The following is a 27,160-nucleotide window of genomic DNA, read 5'->3' on the forward strand; positions in this document are numbered from 1 at the left end:
TTAGGGTTAAACATTTTATTTTATAATAAGCCTTACACCAGGGTCACTAAACATTTTGTGTATCACCCAAATAAGTTACATTCATTCTGAGCTTTCATGTCATTTTAAAAAAGTTAAATTTCTCAAAAAATAATTTTCAAGTGAGCTGTAATAAACTCTGCATAACCAAGCCAGAATTCTTTCACATCAAGTAAATATTCCAGTTTTCCCTGCTGCTTTGACAGTACAGACCAATTACAAAAGCCCCTCCAAATTTGCACTAATTAAATGGAGACTCACTGAAATTACTGAGACTTTCTGAATACTTTGAATAACAGTAGTAACACTTGAAAGTATGAGCCAGACCACTGAGCTGAGTTGCAAGAAGTGACGTTTTGCCTGAGGAGAATACTAAAGTATCTTGAATGAAAACCTTGTTGCACAGGGACAGACCACCACTAATGAGCATGCAGAACACAAACAAGAGGCAGCAAACCTCACATTCACAAGCTTAACCACAACTTTTAAGGGGACACAGCATTTATGCAGTCTTCTACTATTTCAAAAAGATAGTGATATATATCCGTCCTCCGAGCAATGTCAAGGGCCGTTTCATCCAAGTTGTTCTTCAGGTCTGCTTTCACGTAGCGATTCATCAGCAAGAGTTCAAGGGTTTCTCTACTGTTTTTGTTTCCTGCAGCAATATGTAACGGTGTCAGCAAACCATTTGTCTGCGCGTTGATGTCTGCACCCTGCTGAAGTAAGAACGCGGCCACTTTTGTGTTGTTCCACTTACAGGCGCTGTGCAGAGGCGTCCAGCCGTCCACTGTCTGCGCATGAACGTCTGCCCCTTGGGCAACCAGTTCATGTGCAACGTCCAAGTGCCCGCTGTAGGCAGCTCGATGGAGAGGAGTGTACTGATCTTCATCACGAGCATTCACTGGCGCCAGCTTTTCGGAAAGGAGCCTCTTCACTGTACTCAGCTATTTAAAGAAAACAGGTAATTTAATATGAAACTCTGCAAACACGATGTATGACTTTTACTGTTCTGTTCTGATGGAAAAGCAATTTCTGTCAGTCTCAAAAAGGTTTAAGTGCAACAAGAAATTTTAAAATGAAACCAATTATTGTTACTGGGATGGGGGGGGTTCTTTGTTTTGTTTTGAAAGAGATACAACATGAACATTAGATGCAATGCCTTAGGGGACCTTTACCTTACACCTTCTCCCCATTCACTGTGAAGGCGTAAGTACCTCCACGAGACTGTAGATGGAGCTCGTGTGCGTAAGAAAGGCAACTAATGAAAATTAATGCACATAAGAGTGTAATAAGCTACGCAATAGGAATCTTGGTCGTCTCTCCCAGTGAGGGAGAGACCAAGCATAAAAAGTTTTGGGTTTTTTTTTCCTCATGAAAAGATGGGAAAACAGTCACCCATTATCTGCATATGGAGCTTTTGAGAAAATAAAATTTCAGATACACCCTCTGCACCCCAGTTAAAAGGCTTACTTGCCATGAAGAAAAAGGCTGGCATACTCTCAGCTTATAGAAGTTTAAGAAGAGTTCTGTTACTTTAACTTTGATCTACAGTCCAAGCTTTTGTTCTGAAAGTTAATGGATCTAGAGATATTTTAGTGTGTGTGGGCTACAAAGGGAGATGTTTTACGTGCAGTGGCTTGCAAAACCGGATCAAAATAGTTCACAGAGATAAAGGAATGTGTAGGTAAATTTTTGCTTGTGGATGAAACTGTAGATATCCGCTCAAAATAACACTCTTGTTATTTGTAATACACACAAACAGAATAAATGCCTCACCCGATTGTTTTCGGCTGCCCAGAGTAGCAATTTCTCTGGATTTTTTTCCATCTTTTTTTCTTGTGTTTCGTACCATTCCTCACTTCTTTCTTGTTCATCATCCTCATCATCAGACTGTCCGGACCAACAGCTCTGAGTTCCTACAGGAATCAGATGCCTGTGCGTCTCCAGCAGTTCAAGTTGGTTAAAATTCTCCGTAAAGTCTTCGAACTGCTCGCTGTCGTCATCTTCTTCATCGATTTGTTTGTTTTTATTCATTTTCAGCTACCATCTGTAAGCAGCAGATATACAACGCTACTTATAGTAACTTCTACTGTTATCCGCGCAGCGATTGTCAATAAAAACATCTGACGGAGGATGCAGACATCAGCAACGTGACAAGCAGCAAAACTCAAGAGCGAACCAACCGCTCCTGCCCTCCGCCGGGCTCTGCCAGAATCCCCAGGTAGCCCCCACGAAAGAAAAGCACCTCGCTAGCCCAGTCTCGGACACGCAGGGCGAGACTGGGCGGGCGTGCCGTCGAGCGCCCTCGAAGCACTGCGCCTTTTACAAACAAAAGCTTTGAGGAGCAGGTTAGACCCAAAACCCGCGTTTCTGCTCCTCCCCGCGGGGCCTGCCCCGCCCAGCGCCCCTCGCTGCCCTCCCCTTCCCCTCACGCCAGGCCCGGCCCGGGACCACCGGCCTCCATCCCCTCCGCCGGGCCCGCGCCGCCCCGGGAGGGCCTCAACGCCCACCCCGCGCCACCGGCGCCCAGCAGCGGCCCGTCCCCGAGGCTGAGGCCGCCCCGGCCCTCGCCCGCAGGCTGCCGGCCGCGCTGCCGGCGGCCGCCCCCAGCACCGTCCGTCCCTCCGGCCGCCCCACCGCGGCCTCCGGCCGGCCCCGCCGCGCCAAGCGAACGCACCTGCGGCCTGCACCAGCCGAGCGCTCCGGGGGGCGGGGCCTCCCGGCTGGGCGGGGCCGCCGGCCGAAGGAGGCACGCCCACCACCCGCCCTTCCGGCCCGCCCCTCTCCCGCCAGCGGACGTCCGCTATCGACGGGCGGCTGACCAACCGCGGCGGCCCGGCGGGTGAGGCGCCGAGCGAGCGCGCGCGCGCTTCGAGCGGGGCGGCTCTCGCGAGAGCGGCGGGCCCCGCCCTTTCCCGGCGCCATGGGAACGGCGCGGGGCGGCGGGCGGCCGCGCTAGGCCGCGGGGTGAGGGTCGGGCCGAGCTCCGGGCTCCGGCGTCAGCTTCTACTTGGCCGCGGGCCCCTTGGCGGAGGATTGCGGCCTCCCCCGCCGCCCTCCGTTCTCAGCAGGGCAGCCCCCCGGTGCGCTTCCTGCGCTGGCCGCTGCCCCGCGCTCCTGAGGGGGAGCGGGCCGGTCGCCGCCGCCGTTACCGAGCCCGGCGGCCGTCGTGCTCGTCGCGGGGACCCGGTGCCGCCGTGCCCGTCCGCCCCGTCTCCGGCCCGGTCCCGTTTTGCGGCCGTTCCCCTGGGGTTGCCCGTCCCCTGCGTACTTCCGGGCGGCCTCGCCGGGGCGGAGGCGTCGGGAGCGGCGCTCCGTTCCCGGGCGGCCGGGGCGAGCGGGCTGGCGGCACCCCACGGGGCTGCCGTTCGCCTTGTTCGGTAGTAAATGGTCGAACCAAGCATGGACCTTTCCTTGTCTTGAATGGTTTGGCAAACAGTAATTACCGGCAACAGACTGGGTAGCTGATCGTTCAGCTCCCGGTGCCTTTCTCTCGTAACTGGTGTGTTGTTGTCTCTTAGGCTTTACGTAGCGTCTAAAGACAGCAGCTGACCTCTGACCTGACTTACTAGGCTGTGTCCAGAGCCTTTTAGCGAGGAGTCTCCCACGAAGATGAGTACCATCAACTCCCAGTAAGCTCCTGCTGTCCGCAGCTCTATGCGGTTCTGTCATATCAGATAGCAAGACTTTTGTATGTTTGGAATGAGTTAAGAAGAACTCAGGTCATCATTTGTGTTTTCCCTCGGGTCCTTATGATCATCATACTTACTTTCATATATTTATCTCTGGATTACCAGTGCAAAGAGAGAAATTGAATGTTTGCTCACTGAGTCATTTTAAAGGCAGAAAACACACAAAGGATTCTTTAGTTTTTCATTAGATACTTCAGAGAGATGGTTGCAGCCCTTTACCAGAGTAGGCTGATTGGGATAACCAAATCTTCAGACTCATTGGTTTGGTGAAGTGCTGTTTGCGATAAAAGTAGTGAAATGTTTTGAGATTACTGGAATTATATTTTGATAGAGTTTTATAACAAATCTCCTACGTATTTAATAACTTTGGAAATAACAGCTTACCTTAATAAAGTCTCTCTTGAAATTCTTAAGTATATTGCTCTCTAACACAAATTTTCCTGTCTTATTCAGAGATGATGAAGATACCTTTAAAATACTTATTGCTACTGATATTCATCTTGGCTATTTGGAGAAGGATCCTGTGCGTGGAAATGATACTTTTGTAACTTTTAATGAAATTCTGGACCATGCTCAAAAGAACGAAGTAAGTACTGCTTTTTGGAAAGTGAAGCGGTGAGACTGTGGAAAATGCGTTCCAACCTGCCAGAAGCTATAAAGCTTAGTCCTGGCGCAATCTTTAGTAATATCAAATTAGGTGACTAAACTAACCTATTTATTGCAACCAGTTATGTTTCTCTTTCAGTAAAAGGAAAGCCTATACCTTTGTGACAGGGTTCTTATTAATTTATGACTCTGGTTGCATTAATGGTGTTTTCAGATTGCCTGCAGCAGTTCCAGTGGTATTTAGAGAGGGTTTGCCCTGCAAGAAGGGAAAAGAATTGGGGAGAGTGAGGGTAATGATACAAAGTCTTCAGACAACTCAGAAAGTAGGAAAAAAAGTTAGAAACTTTAAAGCGTTGTTAAAGTGCTGAGTTGCTGAGGTGAGCAGTTCCGGAGCCCACATGATGCGCAGCTGAGAGCTGCAGTGTGGGGCACAGGGGGGGGTTCCTGAGCCAGGGGAGCCTCTGGGGGGCTGAGAAAGCCACCAGGAGCCTGCAGCTCATGCAACAGCAGCTGATGGGACCTGGATGAGGCCAGGAGCAACGGTGGCCAAGCCCACCCACACGTATAAAAGAAACCCCAGGGGAGCACTGGTGACCGGGAGCACAGCGAACAGGACACGGCGCAGCAGTTTGTGTGGCAGTTCATGCAGGAAGGGCGCTGAAGCCCTGCCAGCTCCACCAGGGAGCAAGGGTATCCACCCAGCAGAAAGCTGCGACCTCTCTAAGCTCTGCGCCCACCACGACCGACGCAGCTGCCCAGACAGAGCTCCGGTGCCAGGCTGCAGGCCATGCCCTGCTCTTATGCCAGTACCAGCCCGCAGCAGTGAGCAGAGCTGTGGGAACTGCAGGCCCAGGGAGAGGAAGACGCAAGGCTTATTGATGTGTTAGAAACCAGGGAAGCACCTGAGAATAGACACGTAGGAATTAGGGCTTCTCCCCCAAAAAAAAGGTGGCGGGGTCAATAGCCCAACTGAAGTGCACCTACACCAATGCACGCAGCATGGGCAACAAACAGGAGGAGCTGGAGGCCATTGTGCAGCAGGAAAACTAGGATATAGTTGCCATCATGGAAACATGGTGGGATGACTCACACAACTAGAGCGCTGCAATGGATAGCTATAAACTCTTCAGAAGGGATGGGCAAGGCAAGGAAGGAGAGGCGGTGGGGCAGCCCTGTATGTTAGGGAGTGTTTTGACTGTCTAGAACTTAATGATGGTGACAATAGGGTTGAGCGTTGATGGGTAAGAATCGGGGGGAAGGCCAGCAAGGCAGATATTATGGTGGGAGTCTGTTCTAGACCACCCAGCCAGGATGAAGAGGCAGACAAAATATTCTATAAGCAGCTGGGAGAAGCCCTTGTTCTCGTGTGGGACTTCAACTTACCAGATGTCTGCTGGCAATACAGTACAGCAGAGAGAAAACAGCCCAGGAGGTTCCTGGAGTGTGTGGAAGCTAACTTCCCGACACAGCTGGTGAGGGAGCCCGCTAGGGAAGGCGCTGGACCTGTTGTTTGTGAACAGAGAAGGACTTGTGGGTGATGTGATGGTTGGAAGCTGTCTTGGGCACAGCGATGACAACACGGTAAGAGTTTTTGATTCTTGGAGAAGTAAGGAGGGGGGTCAGCAGAACTGCTACCTTGGACTTGTGGAGGGCAGACTTTGGCCTCTTCAGGAGCCTGGTTGAGAGAGTCCCTTGGGAGGCAGTCCTGAAGGGCAAAGGAGTCCAGGAAGGCTGGACTTTCTTCAGGAAGGAAATCCTAAAGGTGCAGGAGCAGGCTGTCTCCCCATGTGCCGAAAGATGAGCCGGTGGGGAAGAAGACCAGCCTGGCTGAAGAGAGAGCTTTGGCTGGAACTCAGGAAATCAAGGAGAGCTTATGACCTGTGGAAGTAGGGGCAGGCAACTCGGGAGGACTACAAGGATGTCGTGAGGTTATGCAAGGAGAAAATTAGAAGGACCAAAGCCCAGCTAGAACTTAATCTGGCTACTGCCATAGCAGACAATAGGAAATGTTTCTATAAATAGATTAGCAACAAAAGGAGGGCTAAGGAGAACCTTATCGCTCTCTACAACTACCTGAAAGGAGGTTGTAGTGAGGTGGATGTCAGTCTCCTCTCCCAAGTAACAAGTGATAGGACAAGAGGAAACGGCCTCAAGTTGCGCCAGGGGAGGTTTAGATTGGATATTAGGAAAAATTTCTTCACCGAAAGGCTTGTCAAGCATTGGAACAGGCTGCGGTGTAGTCGCCATCCCTGGAGGTATTTAAAAGATGTGTAGATGTGGTGCTTAGGGACATGGTTTAGTGGTGGACTTGGCAGTGCTAGGCTAATGGTTAGACTTGATGATCTTAAAGGTCTTTTCCAACCTAAACGGTTCTATGATTCTAATCTATGATTCTGTTTTTAAGGATTGAATATTTCTTAGTCAAATTATTTGTAATTTTGATGAAGATTATTTTTTTTCCTAATGCCTTTTCAAAAGCTAAATATGTACAGAAACTGCAGCTAGTACCTTCTCGAAGTAATATAGCGATAGCTACTGATTTTTTCCCACTAGGTACCACAGCAATGAAAAGATAATGTATCTCTTCATGCCTGTCAAAAGAAAATATTTGGGAACCAATCTGGAGACCCTTATTAAAACACTTCACTGGTATTTTTTTTCAAGATGATCAGTTGTATTCTCCTATAGCTCTTCATAAATGGGTCTTTTCATGTTTGGTTTTGTTTTAATGAATAATTTAGTTAATGTTTGTTTCATGAGCAAATTAAATACTATGTCTGCAACTACCAACTTGTTTTACGTAGAAGTCCAGATATGAGTAGATATGTGGAACCCCTTGGACGAAATAATTTAAACAATTATTGCTTAGAGGTCTTCCAACATAATACAAAATGTTGTATTAAAATAATAGAGCTTTTTGTTACATACAGGTGGACTTTGTTTTATTAGGTGGGGACCTTTTTCATGACAACAAACCTTCCAGAAAAACATTACACTCTTGTTTGGAGTCACTAAGAAAATACTGCATGGGTGATCGTCCTATTCAGTTTGAAATTTTGAGTGATCAGGCAGTTAATTTTCATTATAGCAAGTAAGTATGTTCCTACAAATTATGGTGTAAGGTTTGGTTTGCATATGGGGTGAAAGTGTTGTGATTTTTGTGATTTATATCCTCCATGACTGGAACCTTGAAGTCTTAGGCCTGTTTGTGTGGGACAGTTTACAGTATGACTTCACCTGTCATCTTTTATAGTCTAAGTCTATGAAGGAATGCACACAATTTTTTGAGAAACTTCTGAATGTGTTGTGACATTCGATACATTTATGTAATGTATAGTTTCTATTCTGCAAGTACAATGCAAGTAAACCAAGTTACATGAATTGCTGTGGTAAAATCAGCAGAGTCCTTTGTGTGTTAACAAAGGCTGCACAGCCCAATCCGCTGCTCTTGCGTGTACCACACAACATGTACAATTCTTTTCATAGGCTTGCTCTAAAAAAATAGGTTCTTTTTGCTACCCTTTTCCCAGTGGGAAGCACCATTCCAGTCCATGAGTAAGAATCTTCTTATGCTGTGAAGCTTAAGCTTAGTCGTAGCCACTTAGTACTCATTTGCGCTGGTGTCATGATGCATTTGTGATGACGTTAATTTGAAGAGAATATTGGGAATAGTCCACAAATTTGCAGGTATAGTTTAACTTTTTTTTTTCCTCTTCTTGTTCAGGTTTCCATGGGTGAATTATCAGGATGGAAATCTCAACATTTCTATTCCAGTTTTTAGTATTCATGGCAATCATGATGATCCCACAGGGGTAATTATGGTCATAATTGTACTATACTGTTATATTACAAAAATAATGTTATAGAAATAGAGACTTGTATAGAAATATGCTTCTTGGAGAACAGGCTAGTTTTAGTCAGTTGCTCCACTCCTAACGAAAATATTTTGTGTATCTTTAGGAATTCTCTTAATTAGTTACAACAAGTTAAGCGGGACATTAAAAAAGAGAATGGAAAGAAGTTAAGGGATCCATATGAAGTCTGTTTAAATTCTTAATTTACATAGATTTCTGTCACTGAGAACAGAATCGCTTTTCATGCCAAGAAATGGCAGCCTTTCAGAAAGTTTCTAAAATGAATTCTATCTGCAGAGACTGAAACCTTTTTTCTTTAAGAAGGGGAATTTTGATACTTTGACTTGTGTGTATGCAATTGATACACATGTTATGTTTTCAAGGAACATAATCTAATGATGGAAGGCTAGTTTAAAAATCAACAACTAAAAGTAAGCAGGAAAAGGACATTTAGGAAGCTGCACAGCATGTGTATTGAATTAATAACTTTGCATTTTATATCAAATAGCAGTGTATCATGGAGATGAGTGTTGTAACAGCGGAAGTTTAACTTTGGACCTACTATGAAGTAGTTAGCTTAACCACATAATTTTCTGTAGTAGTTTAGAGACTTTGGCTGTTTGGGTTTATTTTTGGTTTTGTTTTTTCTGAATGTTTTAATGTTTAATTTCATGTTTTTCAAATGAAGCAAGACTTGTAAGCAAAAGGGATTTTCTTCTGTACGTGAGAGTACTAAAAAAACCCCACTGATAAATGTGGTGGGGTTTTTCAACTACAGAAGTTACTTAAGGAAAGATACTCTCTTTCCCTTTTGAGACTGTTTCACTTAGACTTTCAAGACTAAATTTTCTGCTCAAAGTTTTTATATTTGTTTCTTAATATTTTCTACAGGCAGATGCACTGTGTGCATTGGATATTTTAAGCTGTGCAGGACTGTTGAATCACTTTGGACGTTCAGCTTCCGTGGAGAAAATAGATATTAGTCCCATTTTATTGCGTAAGGGTAGAACAAAAATTGCTCTGTATGGCTTGGGTAAGTGTTAGTCTGCCAGACTGTGGCTACACTATTCATGTATTACTGAAGCTCAGTGGGTCTAAATTAAGTTGGAGGAAACATGTAGTGCCGCAACAAACGTGAAGGTGTATGTAATACTAAATTAAAGTGTATCCGTTCTGTGACAGTGTTAAGTTTCTCCTCCTGCTGCATTGTCACAGGCTGAAAGTTTTTTTTATTTTTTCTTTGCCTTTTTTTTTTTTTTTTAAATTTTAAAATAAATCCTTCAATAACCTTATTTCTGTACTTCTATTGGTCTTAAATGAGCCCTGCTTAAGTTAGCCATAGATAGGGCCTGTGTATCGAGTCAGGGCAATCACACTGTTGTGTGTTAAGCTTACTTCCTCCTGTTTAGGTAAAACTTAAACACTGTATGTTCACCTGCCATTTTGGTTATGTTTAAAAACATAAACAGTCTGAGCAGAAACCTAATGTCTGATGACCTGCCATTATGGTTATATTTAAAAACATAAACAGTCTGAGCAGAAACCTGATGTCTGATGTGTCTGTCTGAAGTGGGTCATAAGTAATATCTGTCGCAGGTAACAGTTTCTTGAAAGAAACTGAGGAAGAGTATCATATTTTAAAGGTGTTCTATGGTGGATTTTCAACTTCAATTTGTCCCTTTTCTGGTTTTTCCTCCACCTTCCCCTCTACCCTCACTTTTTACTTAGACTGGTTATGTTTGTCTGCTTTCTGCCTAGACAAGTTAACTATTAAGATCTTAATTTTTTCCCCTTATTTTATGTCCAGTGATGAGTGCTTAAACACTTAACTTCCAAGCAACTTTTATAGCTATAAGTTAAGTCCTAGCTGGCCATGATTTCGTAAGTTGAATGAGATACTTTAAAAGCTTGCTAGATGTTCTAAGGGTTAGTAGTGAGGGTTCTAATACCACAGTGTAAAAGTTTTCAAAAAGCATTTGATTTTTTTAATACCCAAAATCATTACTGGGAAATGCAACAACTTTCTAAAGTATGGGTGTTGCTGCATGAAAATGTTCATGAGATGTTTCTTTGAGCTTGTGCCAATATTATATACCCTCTTGACTTTCTCTGATTTAGAGAGCACTTGTTCTTATACAAAATACATAAACTCCATATGGGATTTTATTGAAATGCATCATGAATCCTGGGTACAGATGGTTTGGGTTTTTTTTCTTGTTAAAAACATCAAGGAAATAATCAGTGACAAACAGTTCAGAAGTACTGCAGACTTTCCTGCTGTGTGGGAATTCACAGAATTTGCAGAATTCATGGTTTATTTCTTGTTTTGTAGAGAATTTAAAAGTATGTTTAAGAACTCCATCTCTGCTCAGTAGTGTCTGGTTTTAGACTCCACCTTACAACAAAATAATATTACTCTGTCAACAAGAAACAAAATACCTCTTCTAATATTTTTAATTCTTCCCATAGTCAGTTGTTTGGCAAGAAAACTGGCAAGAGGTCTCAAACCAGATGTAGTTAATGAAACTGCTTTTAGCAATTCTTTAAAGGTAGATTTCCTGTTAAAATATCTTATTTTCAGAAGTCTATTTAGTAAAATAGCCAATTTATACTTTGACCTGTTCAAATTCTTAATCATGCCTCAGACTTCTTAGGTCATGAAAATGAAGATCTGATCTTGCCATGAAGTTGTGTTCTTCATGCTCTTTTTAATAGAGTTGCTGATAAAAATGCTATAAAATGAAGAGTTGGTTTACCACACAAAAACAATTTGATGTTTTGTTTTTTCCACTCCAGGAGCTATTCCAGATGAGCGGTTGTATCGTATGTTTGTCAATAAACAAGTAACCATGCTGAGACCAAAGGAAGACGAAGATAGTTGGTTTAACTTGTTTGTGATTCATCAAAATAGGTAACAGTATTGAATGAATTAGTGACTTGTAAACATATTGTGTTACTTCATTAAACTGCCTTGAAAAGACTAGTTGAGAAAGCCAGCTATGCTAGTTGGTGCTTCTTGTGAGTAGCTGGTTTCTTAAGATTTTCCCAAATGAAAGCATTGTTTTTACAGCTCTTCTTACAGAAGAATCATAAAGGAAAAGACTTGAAATAAATGAGTTAGGAAAGTTGGGAAATCTCTTCCCAAACTCTTATAGTTAGGGGCAGTGGAGGGTTTGTAGTGTAATATGCATAGAATTGTCTTGCCTGCTTGTTAGAGCTGAAACAGCATTAAACTTCATATTGTATCTTCTATCCTTGTTTGAACCGTAATTTGATGAGTGCTATATCTTCCCCTGCACTGCTATACTTTACAGGCTCTCTTGAAGAGAGCATAGGTAGCATGTGTTCTTTCTGCCTACACACTTCTTCCAGCAGTGGTAGTAGGAACAGGCAGAGTTCTTTTCCAAATCTTTTCTGATAATTTTTCCTGAATAAGAGTGCAGTCCTCATGTGCAGGTAATGGTGAGGCAGAAGTAAACAAATATAGCTTAGATAACCCTGTGTACTGATCTCTGTCCAGTAGACTGAAGGAGCTCACTCCTCTGTCTCCTTCACCTTCTGTAAAGGGGTGGTGGGTGGTGTATCTCATGTCTGTTTAATTCAGTGGGGTTTACCCCACCATTTAAAAAAAAACAAACAAAAAAAAGGGCCGTGAGGTGCTATAAAAGCATTCATATGGAAAATAACCCTGAAGTCTTGCAAGCCAAGTAAGAAGAGAAGGGAGATCCAAATAAAAGGCAGGGAACAGAAAAGAATGAGCTAAGTTACTGTTTTGTTTAACCAAACACTTTAAACAATTGCATAAGGAATAACTGTGAAGAGTACCTGATATGGAACGTACATCAGATATTTTTTCTGGCATTTCTGTATCACTTCAAATCACACTGATGTTGTTCTCTTTCACTCCCCTGTTGCCCACCCATGACTGTATGCAATCTAATTATTTTTCTCTTTTCTTGAACAGAAGTAAACATGGAGCTACCAACTACATTCCAGAGCAGTTTTTAGATGACTTTATTAATCTTGTTGTGTGGGGTCACGAACATGAGTGCAAAATAGCTCCATACCAAAATGAACAGCAACGATTCTATGTTTCTCAGCCAGGAAGTTCAGTGGTGACATCTCTGTCCCCTGGAGAAGCTGTGAAGAAGTGCGTGATCTTTTTGTTCTTGTTTATCCCTTGCCTTATGTCTCTTGTGTGTTGTGTTGACAAAGGAAAAATACTCTTAAGTATGCAAGGACTTGTGTTATAGTGTGGATTAGCTCCAGCGTGTGACATAACAAATGGAGTAGGTAGAATCAGTGCCTAGAATAACTTTTGTTTTACTTAGGATTAAACCTAACATTTGAAGCAAATGGAACTTACATAAGAAGAGTTACACCCTGATAAATTGGAATACAAGGAACTGTGTACGCATGCTTGTGCATGGAACGAGCACTGTCTAAATATAATAGAACTGAAGTTTGGCAGGGCCAATCCTGAAGTACAGATCCAGGAACTTCCTATAGCTTTTAAACTTTTTTTATCCCTGAAAAGTAAACGTTAATTTAAAACAAATCTTTATACCATAGTGATCTTAAGTTTATCTTCTAGTAAGTTACCTTTCTCCTTTCTAGACACATTGGTTTGCTGCATGTTAAAGGGAAAAAAATGAAAATGCAGAAGATTGCTCTAGAGACAGTGCGAACTTTCCACATGGAGGATATTGTTCTAGCTGATCATCCAGATCTTTTTAATCCTGACAATCCTAAAGTAACTCAGGCAATACAAGCATTCTGCATGGAAAAGGTAACTTGTAATGCTAACAGTGTATGGATAACCGTGTAGTGACAGGGAATGGGATCTGTGACTGGTTTTGAGGCTGGAAGATGAGAAATCTCATGTCTTGCCCCATATTATTCGAGACAGACTTAGGCAGTGTTTCCGTAGGATGCTAATTCTGTGACATTCACTGCATGCTTGGCTTCCAGGTTCCTTGACAGGGATAGCCTACTGAAGTGGGCTGGAAGTGCTTTATAGGAGTCCATATCATTTTTGTACAAAAGCTGCTGCCTAAGAGTGGAGCACACTGGGATGTGCACTTTTGAACCAGCATAAATACATGCACCTAAACCATGACAACTGTGCTGTGTCAAGTGGCAGAAGTAACTAAGCGGGTTTATTAATTGCTGTTGGTTCTTAGGTCTGTATAAGTCTCTTCCTGCTTTTCCCTGGACCTAGAAATTTAGCAAAGGATAATAGCTATAAAGTAAAATTGCATGAGTGATCAGTGATGTAGATATTGCTGGACTACACTATATCTGAAAGATAAGCCTTTCATTGTGACTTTTTTCTCATTCAGTCTTATGGCTTTTGGGTGGATACTGGCACATATGTTTGTTCAGGAGTGAGAGCACATCCTATAATTGTTTATTTTTATAGCTCCCCCTGCATCTGGATGTATTTTCAGTTATACTTGAAGGGTTCAGGCATCTCTAAGAGAACAAAGCGGAACTGAATTTCTAATTCTGCTTCACAGGTTGAACTGATGCTGGACAACGCAGAAAGACAACGCTTGGGAAATCCACGCCAGCCAGAGAAGCCTCTCATAAGATTACGAGTAAGAAATTGTTCGGTTTGGATTGCTTTGTTTTGAAAGGTCACTGTGAAAAGTTTCAAAGTAAAGTCATGCTTTTTTGTATAAACATAATATATAAAATTTCTTGCTGTGTACAGGCAAGTATAAATTGCCTTCATACCATGATTCTGTTTTTCTGTGGTATAACTAGTACTCTATGGTAAAGGATGAGATGTGTTATAAGTGTACTTCACTGCTGGTCTGAGTAAGGGTATCAAAAGTGGCTATCTACAGAGAAGTTTTTCTAAATCATATTATCCTGTGTTTGTTCCTAACCTAATTAATGGAAACTTTCCTGAACACTGGTAAATGAAACAAGTTAGGAACAAGTTATGAATCTGGACTGTTATTAGCTATTCTGTTAATATTATTATTAGCTATAATTATCTGTTAACTATTCTGTATAGTACGGTAAAGCATTAATTTTAGGTTAACTTATTTTTTACTTTAATTTCTCCTTTGAAGTGTAACAAACTCATCTTGATTTGTGTGGCTTCTCTATTTCTGTTTGTTTCATATTTAAATTTTTCTTTTCCTCTTCTAGGTTGATTATGCAGGTGGCTTCGAACCATTTAACGTCCATCGTTTTAGCCAGAAGTACATGGATAGGGTAGCTAACCCAAAAGACATCATATACTTTTTCAGGCATCGTGAACAAAAAGAGAAGAATGGTAATTATAAAGGAAGGAATTATTGGCTTGCCTTGGTTTTCATTCTTCTTCCTTTACTTTGTTACCCAGCACTTGCAAAGGCTTGGTGTCTACTGTCTAATGTGTTACAGGAGGAGTAAAGATGCATAGCCTCATTTAAGTGGATATATATTGCACAAGTATTTCTGTTCTATTTCTGGGTTTGTCTAAAATTCTGATATTCAGCACAGCATCTTCTGACAGTTATTCAAAAATAATTCCTTTTTCTTTGGCCTCAAACCTTACTGAGTTGCTTATAGTAATACATATAGCTCCAATACTGAGTTACTCCATGTTTCTATGATAATTACCATGAAAGACATTAAACATCTCACTCCTGAGACTTCTCAGAATGAGGTGGCTGGTTTGGGGCACTCTGCAGGAAAAGACATGGATGTTGTGCCTTTTCCCTTTTTTTTAAATTTTATTGCTGTAGTAATTCATTTGTTTATACCTAAAAAAGTAATGGTGGGGATGGGCTTGAGAGATATTTGTATATTTAAAAAAAAAAAAAAAAAAGGTCCAAATGTACAACAGCATTTTGTTTGCCCTAATTAATCATGTGTATGAGGTGCTCTTGGCTGGTCTGTTCCAGGTATGTCTCTATTCAAGCAAAACAAATAATTGCTGTTACTATTGTAGCATTTCTCACTGTGCCTAGAATTCTTGATAAATGGTTAATAGCTGTAGCCCAAATACTGGATTTGTAATAGTTGCTAATGAAGATACAGCTTGCACAAGAACATACTGTGCTAAAGAACTGTTAATATTTCACATTCGTGCATTGTAAGTACTCCAATTCCATTGACAGTTTTTACTTACACTGTCAGTTTTATAAAGTTCAAAACATCATGTTTCATGGATAAAAACTGCTTTTAGTGAGTTTTTTTAATTATGGTTTATTGATCTTGTTTTATTTTGCTGTGTTGTTTTTTTAATGGTTGTGTGATCTCATTAACATACAAGATAGCTACCACATCTGTCACTGTGTTTCATCAATACAGTTTAATTTTCCCATTTAATGTGCATCTATCTCGGGTTCAGGAAGGGAATGTAAAAAGAATACCATGGTTCTTTGTATTGCTTTATTAGATATCCTCTAATAAAAGGGAGGTGGCTAATAAAGCAGTCAGAATTTTCAGTACATGTGCAAATAATGCTATGATTCAGTACAGGTGATGTTAAGACTTCATGAGTTCAGAAGTTGTTATTGTTTCTTTTGTCATAGCTGCTTATCTAACAAGGCTAACAAAACAGTGTTTTGTGCTTGCATGTGGCAGATGTTTGGAAGCAGTCTGTAGTCACTTTATATTATTTTGTGTAATATGTGGTTACCTCAGTTGATTATCCCCTTCATTCTTCTGTCATTCCTACCTTGCTGCCCAAGAATGGGGGGCAGCCTTAATGAGCTACAAACATTTTCTACTGAAAATCAGTCAGCATGCTTTGGAGGAAAATTTCTTCTCTAGTAACAGAGTTACTTATAAAAAAGCCCTTGTGCTTTGATGAGTCCTTTTGATTTTCTTCCATTTGTGATCTTCTAGAGTTCAATTACAGTAACCTTCAGGACATAGTGTTCAATTTATAATTCCAGACATTTGGTAATTAGAAGAATACTTTGTATCTGCTAGAGGTGGAGTTGTCTTGTACAGTTATTGCATCCATTCTGTTTACCTGTGTTTCCAGGCAATAGTCTTTACAGTTAGAACAAAAAACCTTTACATATAAAAGGGACCACAATTCTTAAGAGGCCTACATTAACCTTTTTTCCTAGTACTGTCAGTTGGATGATAATAATTAAAAGCTGCAAACGTGGGTGACTGTGCCACTGTGCTTTTCTGTTCTAGACAATGATCTTAATTTTGGAAAACTGGTTAGCAGACCTACTGCTGAGGGGATGACACTGAGGGTGGAAGACCTTGTAAAGCAGTATTTTCAGACAGCAGAGAAGGTATCTTTCTACCTTTTATGGTTGGGGTTTTTTTAGTGGAATGTAATCTTTTTATCTTTTTTTTTTACTTTCTTAATGGAAGTAGCGTGCCCTGAAAAGACTCTGACATTCACCAAGAAGTGAATTTATTTCCTGTATAACTGCATGTGAATTCTGTATGAAGTATATGTCTTAGGTTAACAAGTAACTGTTGTATATAGGTTGTATAGTGTATGTGAACACATGCTGGTTTGAGAGCATTATGATAACTCTACATGTGAACTTGCAGTGTCTGCCCTGTACTAAATGATGTGTCATGTTCTTACAGGAAGAAAATGTGAGGCAGCATGCTCTGAGTGAGAAGCTACCTTAATTTACTATAGGGTCAATGTGAGACTGTAGCATTTACTATTACCAGCTGACTTGGAGTACTTGTTACTTTGCAGTATATTTGTGTGCAATTCCACATTATATTTAAAGCAGAGCAGGGAGAAGGAAGAGAGCCCCCCAATAGTTTGCTTTCTCCCCACCCTTTTGTTAAACCCGATTTACTTCCTTTTCCCAACACCAGGGCAGTAATGTCTTGGAAGTAAAAAATAATAATCAGCGAGTCAGACACCAAAATGCTTGATCTAGACGATCAAGTACAACTTTCAGAAGCTACTTTGGAACATGCTTTCTATAAAGTCATTAGAGCAAGGATTCCTGAGGTGAAGATCCCCCAAATTATATCATATTGCCTAACCTTAGACACATGTTAGGCGTCAGTATTAGGATGGCATAAACCATGCCCTGGAAGGGCTATTTGTCTTACGAATATGATAGGGAACCCAGGGTGACTAGTTCAGAAGGAGGTACTTCTTCAAACGTATGCCATCCCTAAATCCCATAGGGAGAGGTAGTGGTGTCAAAGACAGGGCACTGTATTACTCTATGAAAAATAAATTTTGCTTTTAATCTCTTTTCCTTACTTAGTCTGCAAAATTGTGCCTGTTAACAGCATCTTCCAACTTGTCTGTATGTTCTTATATAAACAGCTCAGTTACTGGTCCTGCATTTGAGGCCTGCTTCAGCAGCTCAGCATCTATAAAGACTTGAAAGGATCTCTTGATGTTCAGAGAAGGCTTGCAGTAGGGGGAATCATACGTTTTAGATTAACACTGGTAATGAAAGAAGGAGGGGGGAAAAAGCATATTGTGCTCCAAAATGATGGTAGGGGTCTTAAACATTGTATTAAGATAGCTTGTGCCTCAGGCTTTGCTAGACACCTGATCTTGTCAGATTAGGGAAATAAAAGGACCCTGAGGTGGCACAGGGCTGTAGTTGAATGTTCAAAAAATGTTAGACCAAAAAATGGCTAGTAAGTACCAGACTCTGTTCAGTTCCAGTGTTGCTGGTAAACTGAGATTAAAATCCTGGAACCTGGAAATTAAAATCACTGCTATTTGTCTCTTTAGCAAGCTTTTTTTTTTTTTTTTTCCCCTTTGGAAGAAAGCTTAATTGCTGAATGTCAACATGAACATTCTGCATCATTACAATCAGTCATTCTTTTGAGATGCTTATCTTATTTTTTTGTAAACAACTTACTATAATAGCTGTAAGATTTATTCCTCTGCGCAGCATTATTTCAGGGAAGGTTTTATGCTTCTGGTGCAACCCTCAAAACAGTTCCTAAAGGATGCCTGGAAGGATCAAAAATCATTAATAAGCATATATAGTGCTTATTACTAAGAAATTATCTGTGCTGTAGTTTACAGACAAAAGAGGCTATTTTAACATTACTATCTGTATGGGGGTTTCATTCTCAGAATGTTTCCTCTTGCTGTATTGGGGAGGAGGGTAGAGAAGAGAATGGTGTGAAACACCACCAGTAGCATCTACTACTTTTACTAATTACTGTCCATAGTAATATTTTAATGTAGAATATCTTGATGAATATCATCTCACTTGATGAATGTGTGAGAACTATTGCTATTCACAGAATTGCATTTCAATAGAGTAAACTTCTCCTTAATAGCTCTTAATGCTTCACAATAGTAATTTGACTTGCTCTGTAATTGGAATTTTTTAATGTTAGAATTTTATAGTAAAACTAAGCAACTTATAATCTGTAATAATTCAGGGCCTGTTTTTTAATAGCATTTTTATGTCTCTGCAAGTTGATCTTTAGTTTAAAAGGGGGGGGGAACTAGGAAGGAATACAGTTTACCTTCTCTCAGCAATACATTTCAGACAAATTATTTTAGATATGACTAGCACTGTAGTTTCTTTACTGTTTATGAAACTTTTTTATTTGATGAGTCTGGAAAATACTCTGTTAAGTAGGTGTTACATGCTAGTAGCAAGAGGGTCATAACTGTATTATGACGAGTAACATGTTTGCTTATTGCTGTGCTTTTCTCTGAAATCTTCAATGCACATTACTGTTTTTGGAACCAACTTAATGTAATGTTTATCTGAAACAGCAGGAATATTACTCGCTTTCTTTGGTGGCAGATGCTTCTTAACAAAATGTTTTCCCCAATTATAAAGAAAGTACAGCTTTCACTTCTAACTGAAAGAGGAATGGGAGAAGCAGTGCAGGAGTTCGTGGACAAAGAGGAAAAAGATGCCATAGAAGAGTTGGTGAAATTTCAACTAGAAAAAACACAGAGGTTTCTTAAGGAGCGTCGCACTGATGCAGAGGAAGAAAAAATAGATGAGGAGGTAATATTCTCTTAATGCTAATTCCTTAGGAGAGGTTAAGACAGGTAGTAGAAAAAACAGTGCTCAAACCTGATTTAATAGATTTGCCTGTGTGTGGAGCATGTGCAACACTCGCCTCTAGTCAATAAATATCGTGATGAGGTTTCAAATACATAGTTTAAAAGCTCGTATTGAAAATGGGGTTTAGGTATGCTTATACTGATTCTCACTTTAATTGCACACGCATGCGTAGAAAAGATCTGTCACTTTAATATATGTAGAACTATATATATATATCTCTACTGTGAGAAAGACAGTAACTATAATCTCTCTTAGCTTTTTCATATTGGCTTAGGGAAGAGTACAAGAACAGGGTAAGCATAAAGGAAACTTATCCTTCAGGTGTTCTACTAGCTTCTAAGTGCTGGCAGCTGAGGATCTCCCAGAGACAAACCTGGTTTGTGTGTATTTAGTGACCCTTAATAGACTTCTCTGTCAACTTGTTGAGCTTCCACATAAGCCCATGTATTCAGTTGTAATATTCAAGCATTGTATGAAAAATTGTTCTGCAGCTTAAGTGTGCACTGTGTAAAGAATAATTTTGTGGGGGGACTAAGGTTGTAGCTACCTGTTTTCTTGCTTGTTGCTTTAATTCATGAGAGGTTGAAAGACACCATAAACAATCAGTGCCTGTAGGCTTTCTGTGGCACTCTGGGGTTTTTTGGGATTGGTTTTTTTTTGTCTTTTGGATGAATATCTTTCCCTCTCACCCATCATATATTTTTTCATACTTGGCAAGCTGGGCTTTCTTAGTTGTACATGTTATTGCAACGTTTGTTTCTTCTCAATATCATTCTTTTCTGTCTTGCTTCTTCATCTCTACCCCTTCTTTTCCAGTTATTCATATTTCACTGTCACTTATTGTCAAATTACGTATACTACCCTTCTCTTGAACATAGTATCTCCTACTTTTCATCACGTCCCAAGCTTTTGTCTCCCCAGTGATGTAGCTCCAGTTATTAATAGAATGTGAGATCCTTAAACTGTAAGACAGCATGAAAAGGCCCTAAAGAAACTGTTCAGTTATTTTTGCAATTGTCTTTGCCTTTCGCATGAGCTTGACTTAATAATTCAGTGATCAAGACTTCTCACTTGCTGTGTTTTGATTATTGTATGAAATGAACTGCTATTTTGATGGGAACTCTTTTTTTTTTAATCAGGTGCGAAAATTCAGGGAGAGTAGAAAAGAGAATACTGAAGAAGAGGATGAGGAAGTTCGTGAGGTAACTCCTTTGAATTTTGAACATAGGCTGAAGAATGGAATAGTGACTTCTGCATGTGAATGAAGTCACTTAGCAATACTTCAACATTGTCCTTGCCAAAAAGTGCCTGTCTGCCTAGGGAAGATTAGTAAGTCTTCTTTAAATCTTGCTTGGTATAATATGTGCCTAAGCTACTGCTCGATTTGGCTTTTGAGACCTCTTTTCTTATGCAAATTTGTGAACTTGAATGTTCAGTTGTTCTTGCTTTGAACTGAGGTTAGACCAGGCAGGTGACTTTCAGAGATCTGTTGGCTTAAACTATTTGTGATCCCATCACCAGTGGACATGCGGCTAGGCTGTATTGCATGATATTACTGGAACAAATTGGTATTATTGGTAAACCTTTAGGTACTATTGTCTTCATCAGTAGTCCTAGATCTTAAAGTCTTAGATCTCCCAGAGATTCATATCTAGATTGCATGTATTTTTTTCCAAATAGAATTGCCAATCACTGGCGGTGTTGGTGCTCCTTTGTCTTTGCAAGCTATGTGGGACTGGAATGAAATTTTAAGAAAAAGGACACCTGGGGTGAGATTCAGTTCTCCTAATCTGAGATATCTTCATGTGAACTAGTTGTATGAAGCACCCACTATCATCAGTGAAGATCAAGTCAATGGAGCTCAGAGGGTGCTTCCTCCAAGCAGATGCATGTAGCTGACAGGATGACCTGAACTGTTCACCAAACTCCAGTGACAATGTATCATATTAACTAGCTCCATTCTGTTATCAGAGCTTAGCTAACTACTTTATATGTACACATCTAGATTAAATAGACTTAAATACTGTCCCTGCTTTTTGACAGACTGCCTTGCCTTCCATAATGCTGTGGATTTGAATCTTCCAAGCCTCAATGGTTTAGAACTATATATCACAACTAGGATTTAACAATAGTGCATTTCATCATTTAAGATTCTTTTTCCTATAGCACTTACTGTTCCATTTCAGGCAATGACCAGGGCTAGAGCCCACAGATCTGAGGACCCAGTTCTTGTCGCAGCCTCCAGTGATGAAGAACTTATGGATACGGGGATGAGAGACACTGGTGATTCAGATGATGGCCTTCCTGCAACAGTGAGACGAGGAAGGGGTTGGGCAAGAGGTAGGGCAAGAGGTGCAAGAGGACAAAATTCAACAGCAAGAGGTTCATCTCGAAGGGGAAGAGGTAAGAAAAACTTCATATTCTTTGTACTGCAGTTACTGACTTTTTTTTTTCTTTAAAAGGCAACTCTCTTCTGATGCTTCCATCAAGTGGAAATTTGTTGCTTAGGGACTTCTACTGGAAAAAAAATTCTTCACATATATTTTTGGTATCATATTACATAGAGTCTTACAAGGGCTAAGTTGTGACTTTTTCACAGGGTGATTAAAAGAAAAATATCTTGCTTCCCACCTATGGAAACATAGTAGACTCTTAAAAGATGCATTATTGGAAGGTCTGTGCAATGATGTGCATGGATAAACCTTCGTTACTGCTAGAAGTAATGCATTTGATCAGTATAGAGACAAGGTACAGATTGTCTCTATCCTAATGCAATTTATAAGAGACTTCATTGTTTCTAGTGACTGAGAAAATGGGGAGTGTTTCCTAAGCAAAATTAATTAAATAGCTCCTTGGCTATGTGTGATTGTGCACTTTACAGTGATAGCGGTACTTCCATTATATATAAATATATATATAAGTAAAAAAAGAAAAGATGGGATCTTGCAGTAATATACTGCTTTGAGTTGTCTCAGTAATATATGCCCAAAGGTCTAAGAGCAGGATGAGTTGAAACAAAGGCAGTCATCCTAGGACTGATTTGGTTAGTGCCTTTAAACTGGTTCTGTGAGCATGTGCTCCAACACTGTTGTGATCCCATCAGAGCAGGGGCGTGTGTGTTAAGAGGCTGTGTCCGTGAGGCTTTGAACACTTGACCCAGAGCAGTCCTCCTGTGTGTAAGGAGGGCTTTGATTCAAGGAAGGAGTAAAGAAGAATGTAGGTTTTTAAGTGACTTCCCACTCAGTAACGGTAGACTAAAGGGGGGGAAAAAACCCAAACACTGAACAGTTTTGCCTATTGTTTATTATCCCTACAGGAAGCACTAGCCAAGAGTCAGCTACTAGCAGCAGAACCTACAAGCCTGTATCTGTGCCTGCGAAGAATATGTCTATCATGGATGGTAGGCTTTCGATCTGTTCATTACTCTAATCTGCTCTCTCAAATTGTAATGAAGGTGTTTGTTTAATGAAGAAGTGTCATAATTGCCTTTATTTCTATTAGTCCTATTCAGCTGTGAGAGATTCTTTTGGTTCTAATGAAATAGAATAACTAACTGTGATGAGAGAAAGAAAAGTGGAGGGGGAAAAAAAAGAACAGTGATACCCTGCTGTCATGGGGTAAAATGAAATGTGTCAGGAACTTCTGACTAGAATTGGAAATAGGGAACCTCTTACTGTATGCAGTTCCTTAAGGAATAAGCATAGAAGGAATGTGACTTAATAGTCTCTATTTTATGCAGAATATTCCTCAGTGGATAAAAAGTTTAAACTTGACTGATGTTTACAAGTTAGTAAGCTTTAATGCAAATCCATTTAGTCTTACATTGTAGCAAGTTTTAGAAATGCCAGTTTTTATAGGGAAGAGAAACTTAGCTGCAATTTAAGCTGCCTGTATGAGAGTAGCCCTTCCTTGCTACAGAGGACAGGCTCTGAGGAGACAGCATACGTAATCTGAATATTAAAGAAGAAGAAGAATACTGCTCACAAATCTGTACGTGAATCCTGCACAAAATACCCAAAGGTAGAGCAAGTTTTAAATTAATCGACAAATTACCTATATTTTAAATTGGTCAGCAAATGACCTAAAATACTGTGGAGAAATCAATTTTAGCAGATGTATTGACATCTAAGCTGTTAGACATACAGGAACATCAGTTATAGTAATATTTTTCTCTTCCATGTAACCAAAGTTACTGCAGGTTTTTCAGCCAGACTGAGAAGCACCTGCTGATGCACAGAGGGTTAGATCCCTGGGTTTTTCAGAGTCTAGCAGAGGCTTAATTTATGTTTTGATTTGTGTTTGGGGGATTTTGGTTCTTTGTTTTACAGGGTATTTTGTAGAGAAAATGCATGCTAAGCAGGTCTTAAATAAAAAGAATGATATAACTTTGTTTACATTTTATTGTGTGAACACTTTAAAAATATTATCTTTGTTTTATTCTAGCCTTTAGGTCTTTGAAACCAGAGTCCTCTTTGAATTCATCTAAATCTTACTCTGAGGTAAGAAGCATCTTGCATGAGTGAAGTTGCGCTACCTTTTGCTGTCTTCTGATTTGAAAAATAAATATATGCTTAAAACATCAGCTTAAGCCAGCAGATGTTCCCAAGCTATCAGTTCCAGCAGTAAGTTTCTGAATGTTAGTTTGTAGACCTTTTGTACCCTTTTTTTGGTATGGTGTTTTAAAAAAACAAAGACCATGTGACCATGGTCTTAAGATACAGAGTGTATATATGTGAGTATTTTGGGGGTTTCTGCAAGATCAAAGATCTGAAGAGCAAAACTTGTGCTTTATTTGCACATGCTACAGTTCTAGCCTGTAGCCCTGTCAAGTGTATATTGCAACTAAGTAGGCATATAGTTGGAAAAAACCCCAAAGGTTCTGTGCTATAGTACTGTAGTATTATGCACTATATCGCTGCAAGAATAAATTCTTTGAAAAAGCTTTATAAATGATATAATTTTTTCAGGATATTATGGATGATGACTCTGATCTAGAAGACATTTCTATTGTTCGTTCTTCCAAAGTAAATCAAAGGTTGGTATGTTTACTTCATGAATGCTACCATGACTGCCTTATTTCTGATTGGCAATCAGCAGAGTCTGGGGATCTGATCCACTACCTGAAAAAAAACAGATTTTTAAGGAAGTCATAACACTGCTTAGAGAATTTATATAAATTTTTACCTATTAATGTGGATGATCTTTCTATAACAATAAATTGGTCTACTGATTGAGATAAGCTAGGTCAAAGCTTTAGAATTAGTGTTAGTTTGAGAATTTGAATTGTTCTACTTTTATTTCTATTCATTCTTAATTTCTGTATTGATGGTTCAAATCTAAGTTGAAGGGAAAGTTATTGGAATGTCTGGTAATTGAGAACATGTTGATACCTTTTTTTCGCTTTGTACGCTTCAAGGTTGTCAACTACATCTTCACTTAGTAAAAGAGGTTCACAAAGCCAAACATCTAGAGGAGTTGATTTTGAGTCAGATGAGGTATGGTATATAGTGATCTTTTTTTCTTTTATTTTGTGTAAGCAAGCTTACTGTTTTACAGCTATTTGAATAAAGCATTTCCGAGTAAAATTGAAATGTGGGGGGTTTTTCCACTAACAGCGCTAGATTATTGCAACCAGCTTTAATTAGAATATATACATAATCATCAAAAATAAGGCTGGAAGGAACCTCAGGACAATATCCAGTCCTTTTTCCCTACAATCCTTAATCAATTAATTGTCATTCCTGAAATGTGTGGAATAGGTTATTTTGCCTGGGGAAGAAAGTAATTGTAATCTCTTCTAGTGCTTGGCTATGTCCTTTCATTTGTTTATGTACTTTATTCTTGTAAAAAGGAAGAATTTTTATTTTTTATTGCATTTAAAAATGGCTATTTTCCAGGGCACTTTATTGTTTCATTGTTGCAAATTATGTAAATACACTTTAAAGAAAAAATTATCTTGAAGTTTAAGGTGTCTGTTCTTGCAGTATATATTGGAACTGCTAGGAAATGGTTACTTCCATAATTAAACAAGTAGAACTTTATTCACAGCTTGCAGTGAATAAAATACACATTATACTGTCAAGCACTGTGCAGTTTGTTTTCACAGACTAGTAGACTGTCATGTATGGTCAGGATCCTGCCCTTAAAAATGTCAGGTGTTGGCCACTTGAGAGAAAATGTTACATTCTTGTGCCTTCTCTCCATTGTACTATCTCTTCTTGTACCTGAAATACAAAACTACATGTTTGCTTGAATATGCAAAAAGAAACTGTGGTTTTGATTCATGCAAATCTCAGTAAATTATGATTTGAGATACGTATATGGACCTAACTTCATTGAGGTATGTGCTGCTCATAATGGTAACATTTTCCTAGGTCACACCTGAAATATAGACTGTCCCCCATTTCAGAGTAGCTGTTCTGAATATATTGACGTAAACTCAGTTTCTATTCTCTGCACATTTGTGATCTGGACTTTTTAAATCAATGGATAATCTCTTTCATATCAAAACCAACAAGAACAGATTTGTCAGAAAACATGGAATAATGTGACCAGGCTTTCTAGTTTAATCTAAAGGTGACTTTACTTTTTATGACCCAGAATGCATGCTAGTTCTAGTAATACCTATCTGTTTACAAATTGCAGGATGAATTTGATCCATTCAAAAGCACTGTGCCATCAAGAAGAACTAAGTGATTTCTGGCTTGCTGTACAAGAGAGACTGTGAAAGTTAGTGAAGAAAATGGAAAGCAGTTTGCAAGGCATTCTCCATATGACATTTCTCTGTAAACGATGGCTTGCCTTCAGTTTTTGCTTCAATGAGATGTTTCTGGTTTGGTTTGGTTTTTTTTTTCAGTGGCACCAAATTGGTATAATTTGGGTGTTGTGTTGCTTGATGCATTAGACTAGAGTGTCTAATATTCCGAAGTACTACCTGAAACTGCAAGTTCTTTCTAAAACTTCTAAAAGCCTGTTTTCTTTCTGGGATGATAACAACAGTCACATCTTTTATAGACAACTCCATCTCTTGGGCTTGAATTTTACAGAGGAGTAAATTTATAGGAGTATGCAAGTATGGACATGGACATGGACTCGGTCAGCATAATGAAACTTGTACTTATTTGCAATTTTCTATGGATACAGTTGAAAACTCTGGAGAGTAATAGTTTGACCCAATGGTTTTCAGTATAGAAGCTGGAAAATGTTCTAATACTTTCAGCTCTATTAGGAGAACTAAACCCACTATTTGCACTGTTATTAAATGTCATAGTATATGGGAATTAATTCTGGTCTGTAATTCAAGAAGTACCAAAGGGGACTCTTATCTCTTAATGTTGTGGGCACATCCTAGGCAGAGATTTTAGCAAAGTGTATAGAATTGATAGGAATTGTATCAAAGGTTCTTTCTACCTTTTTCACAATTTTTTTTCAGTCAGCTGTCAAATTCAGAGCAGCTTTGTTTATAAACTGCAGCAGTTCTTGAATTGTCTTGTACAGAAGATAAAGATAGCATCCTTCACTTCAGGGGGGGAAATGTAACCTGGTGTGTGTAGAAAGACTGTACTATAAACAGATGCTTCTCCTAATTGTTAATGTAATTTGTTATATGGGGGCAAGATGCACAGAAAATCAACGTTATTTCTCAGAGATCACATTGGATAGTTTTTGAAAAGTCACTTCTCACTCATGTAACTTCCAATCCACCTGCCCCAGGAAAGCTCAAAAATTCAACAAAGCCACAGTAGTGAAAGAAAGATTGTTCCCAGGAAAATGGGGGGTGGAGGTGCGAGGGGGTGTGTGTGCACACTCTGCTCTGTATTTAAGAAGAAAAGGCATTATTCCTTTTTTTTTGAATGCTTCCAAATTGCATTCTTTAGTGTGAGTGGGGTTTTTTTATATTCCTGTTACAAACTTTTTTCATCAGGCCCGTTGTCTAATTTTTTATAACTTTGTTAAGAGTTCTTTTGGACAGATGTTTTTGATGACT

At 39.8% G+C, this 27,160-nt stretch overlaps 2 protein-coding genes across 4 annotated transcripts; one reads left to right on the forward strand and one right to left on the reverse strand.

Moving 5' to 3' along the window:
- ANKRD49 (ankyrin repeat domain 49) lies at positions 1-2,824 on the reverse strand. The gene is made up of 3 exons (XM_075050088.1): positions 2,696-2,824; positions 1,795-2,065; positions 1-962 (listed from the first exon to the last, which is right to left on the reverse strand). Exons 2-3 carry the CDS (start codon positions 2,050-2,052, stop codon positions 504-506), a joined length of 717 nt encoding a protein of 238 aa, XP_074906189.1. The 5' UTR covers positions 2,053-2,065; positions 2,696-2,824; the 3' UTR covers positions 1-503.
- On the forward strand, positions 2,795-26,759 carry MRE11 (MRE11 homolog, double strand break repair nuclease). 3 transcript variants are annotated; one of them, XM_075050086.1, is made up of 20 exons: positions 2,795-2,860; positions 3,540-3,650; positions 4,164-4,296; positions 7,247-7,407; positions 8,041-8,128; positions 9,062-9,203; positions 10,967-11,081; positions 12,135-12,320; positions 12,788-12,959; positions 13,690-13,770; positions 14,333-14,459; positions 16,325-16,428; positions 18,940-19,113; positions 20,313-20,375; positions 21,360-21,576; positions 22,490-22,573; positions 23,617-23,672; positions 24,141-24,208; positions 24,590-24,668; positions 25,819-26,759. In XM_075050086.1, the coding sequence occupies exons 2-20, from the start codon at positions 3,631-3,633 to the stop codon at positions 25,867-25,869; spliced, it is 2,121 nt and encodes a 706-aa protein (XP_074906187.1). In that variant the 5' UTR covers positions 2,795-2,860; positions 3,540-3,630; the 3' UTR covers positions 25,870-26,759. The 3 variants fall into 3 exon arrangements, with proteins under 3 accessions (XP_074906187.1, XP_074906186.1, XP_074906188.1); XM_075050085.1 differs by lacking the exon at positions 2,795-2,860 and adding an exon at positions 2,868-2,985; XM_075050087.1 differs by lacking the exons at positions 2,795-2,860; positions 3,540-3,650 and having other exon boundaries at positions 7,266-7,407.
- The last annotated feature ends 401 nt before the right edge of the window (positions 26,760-27,160 follow it).

The sequence above is a fragment of the Buteo buteo genome, chromosome 18, assembly GCF_964188355.1.
Source record: "Buteo buteo chromosome 18, bButBut1.hap1.1, whole genome shotgun sequence".
Classification (NCBI taxonomy): domain Eukaryota; kingdom Metazoa; phylum Chordata; class Aves; order Accipitriformes; family Accipitridae; genus Buteo; species Buteo buteo.

Excerpts from the sequence above, each read along its gene's own strand:
- ANKRD49 (XM_075050088.1), bottom strand. The coding sequence starts at position 2,052 with ATGAATAAAAACAAACAAATCGATGAAGAAGATGACGACAGCGAGCAG. Across the intron at positions 963-1,794 it reads GGGCAGCCGAAAACAATCGG|CTGAGTACAGTGAAGAGGCT; the intron begins GTGAGGCATTTA and ends TTCTTTAAATAG.
- MRE11 (XM_075050086.1), top strand. The coding sequence starts at position 3,631 with ATGAGTACCATCAACTCCCA. Across the intron at positions 8,129-9,061 it reads ATCATGATGATCCCACAGGG|GCAGATGCACTGTGTGCATT; the intron begins GTAATTATGGTC and ends TATTTTCTACAG. Across the intron at positions 23,673-24,140 it reads CATCTAAATCTTACTCTGAG|GATATTATGGATGATGACTC; the intron begins GTAAGAAGCATC and ends TAATTTTTTCAG.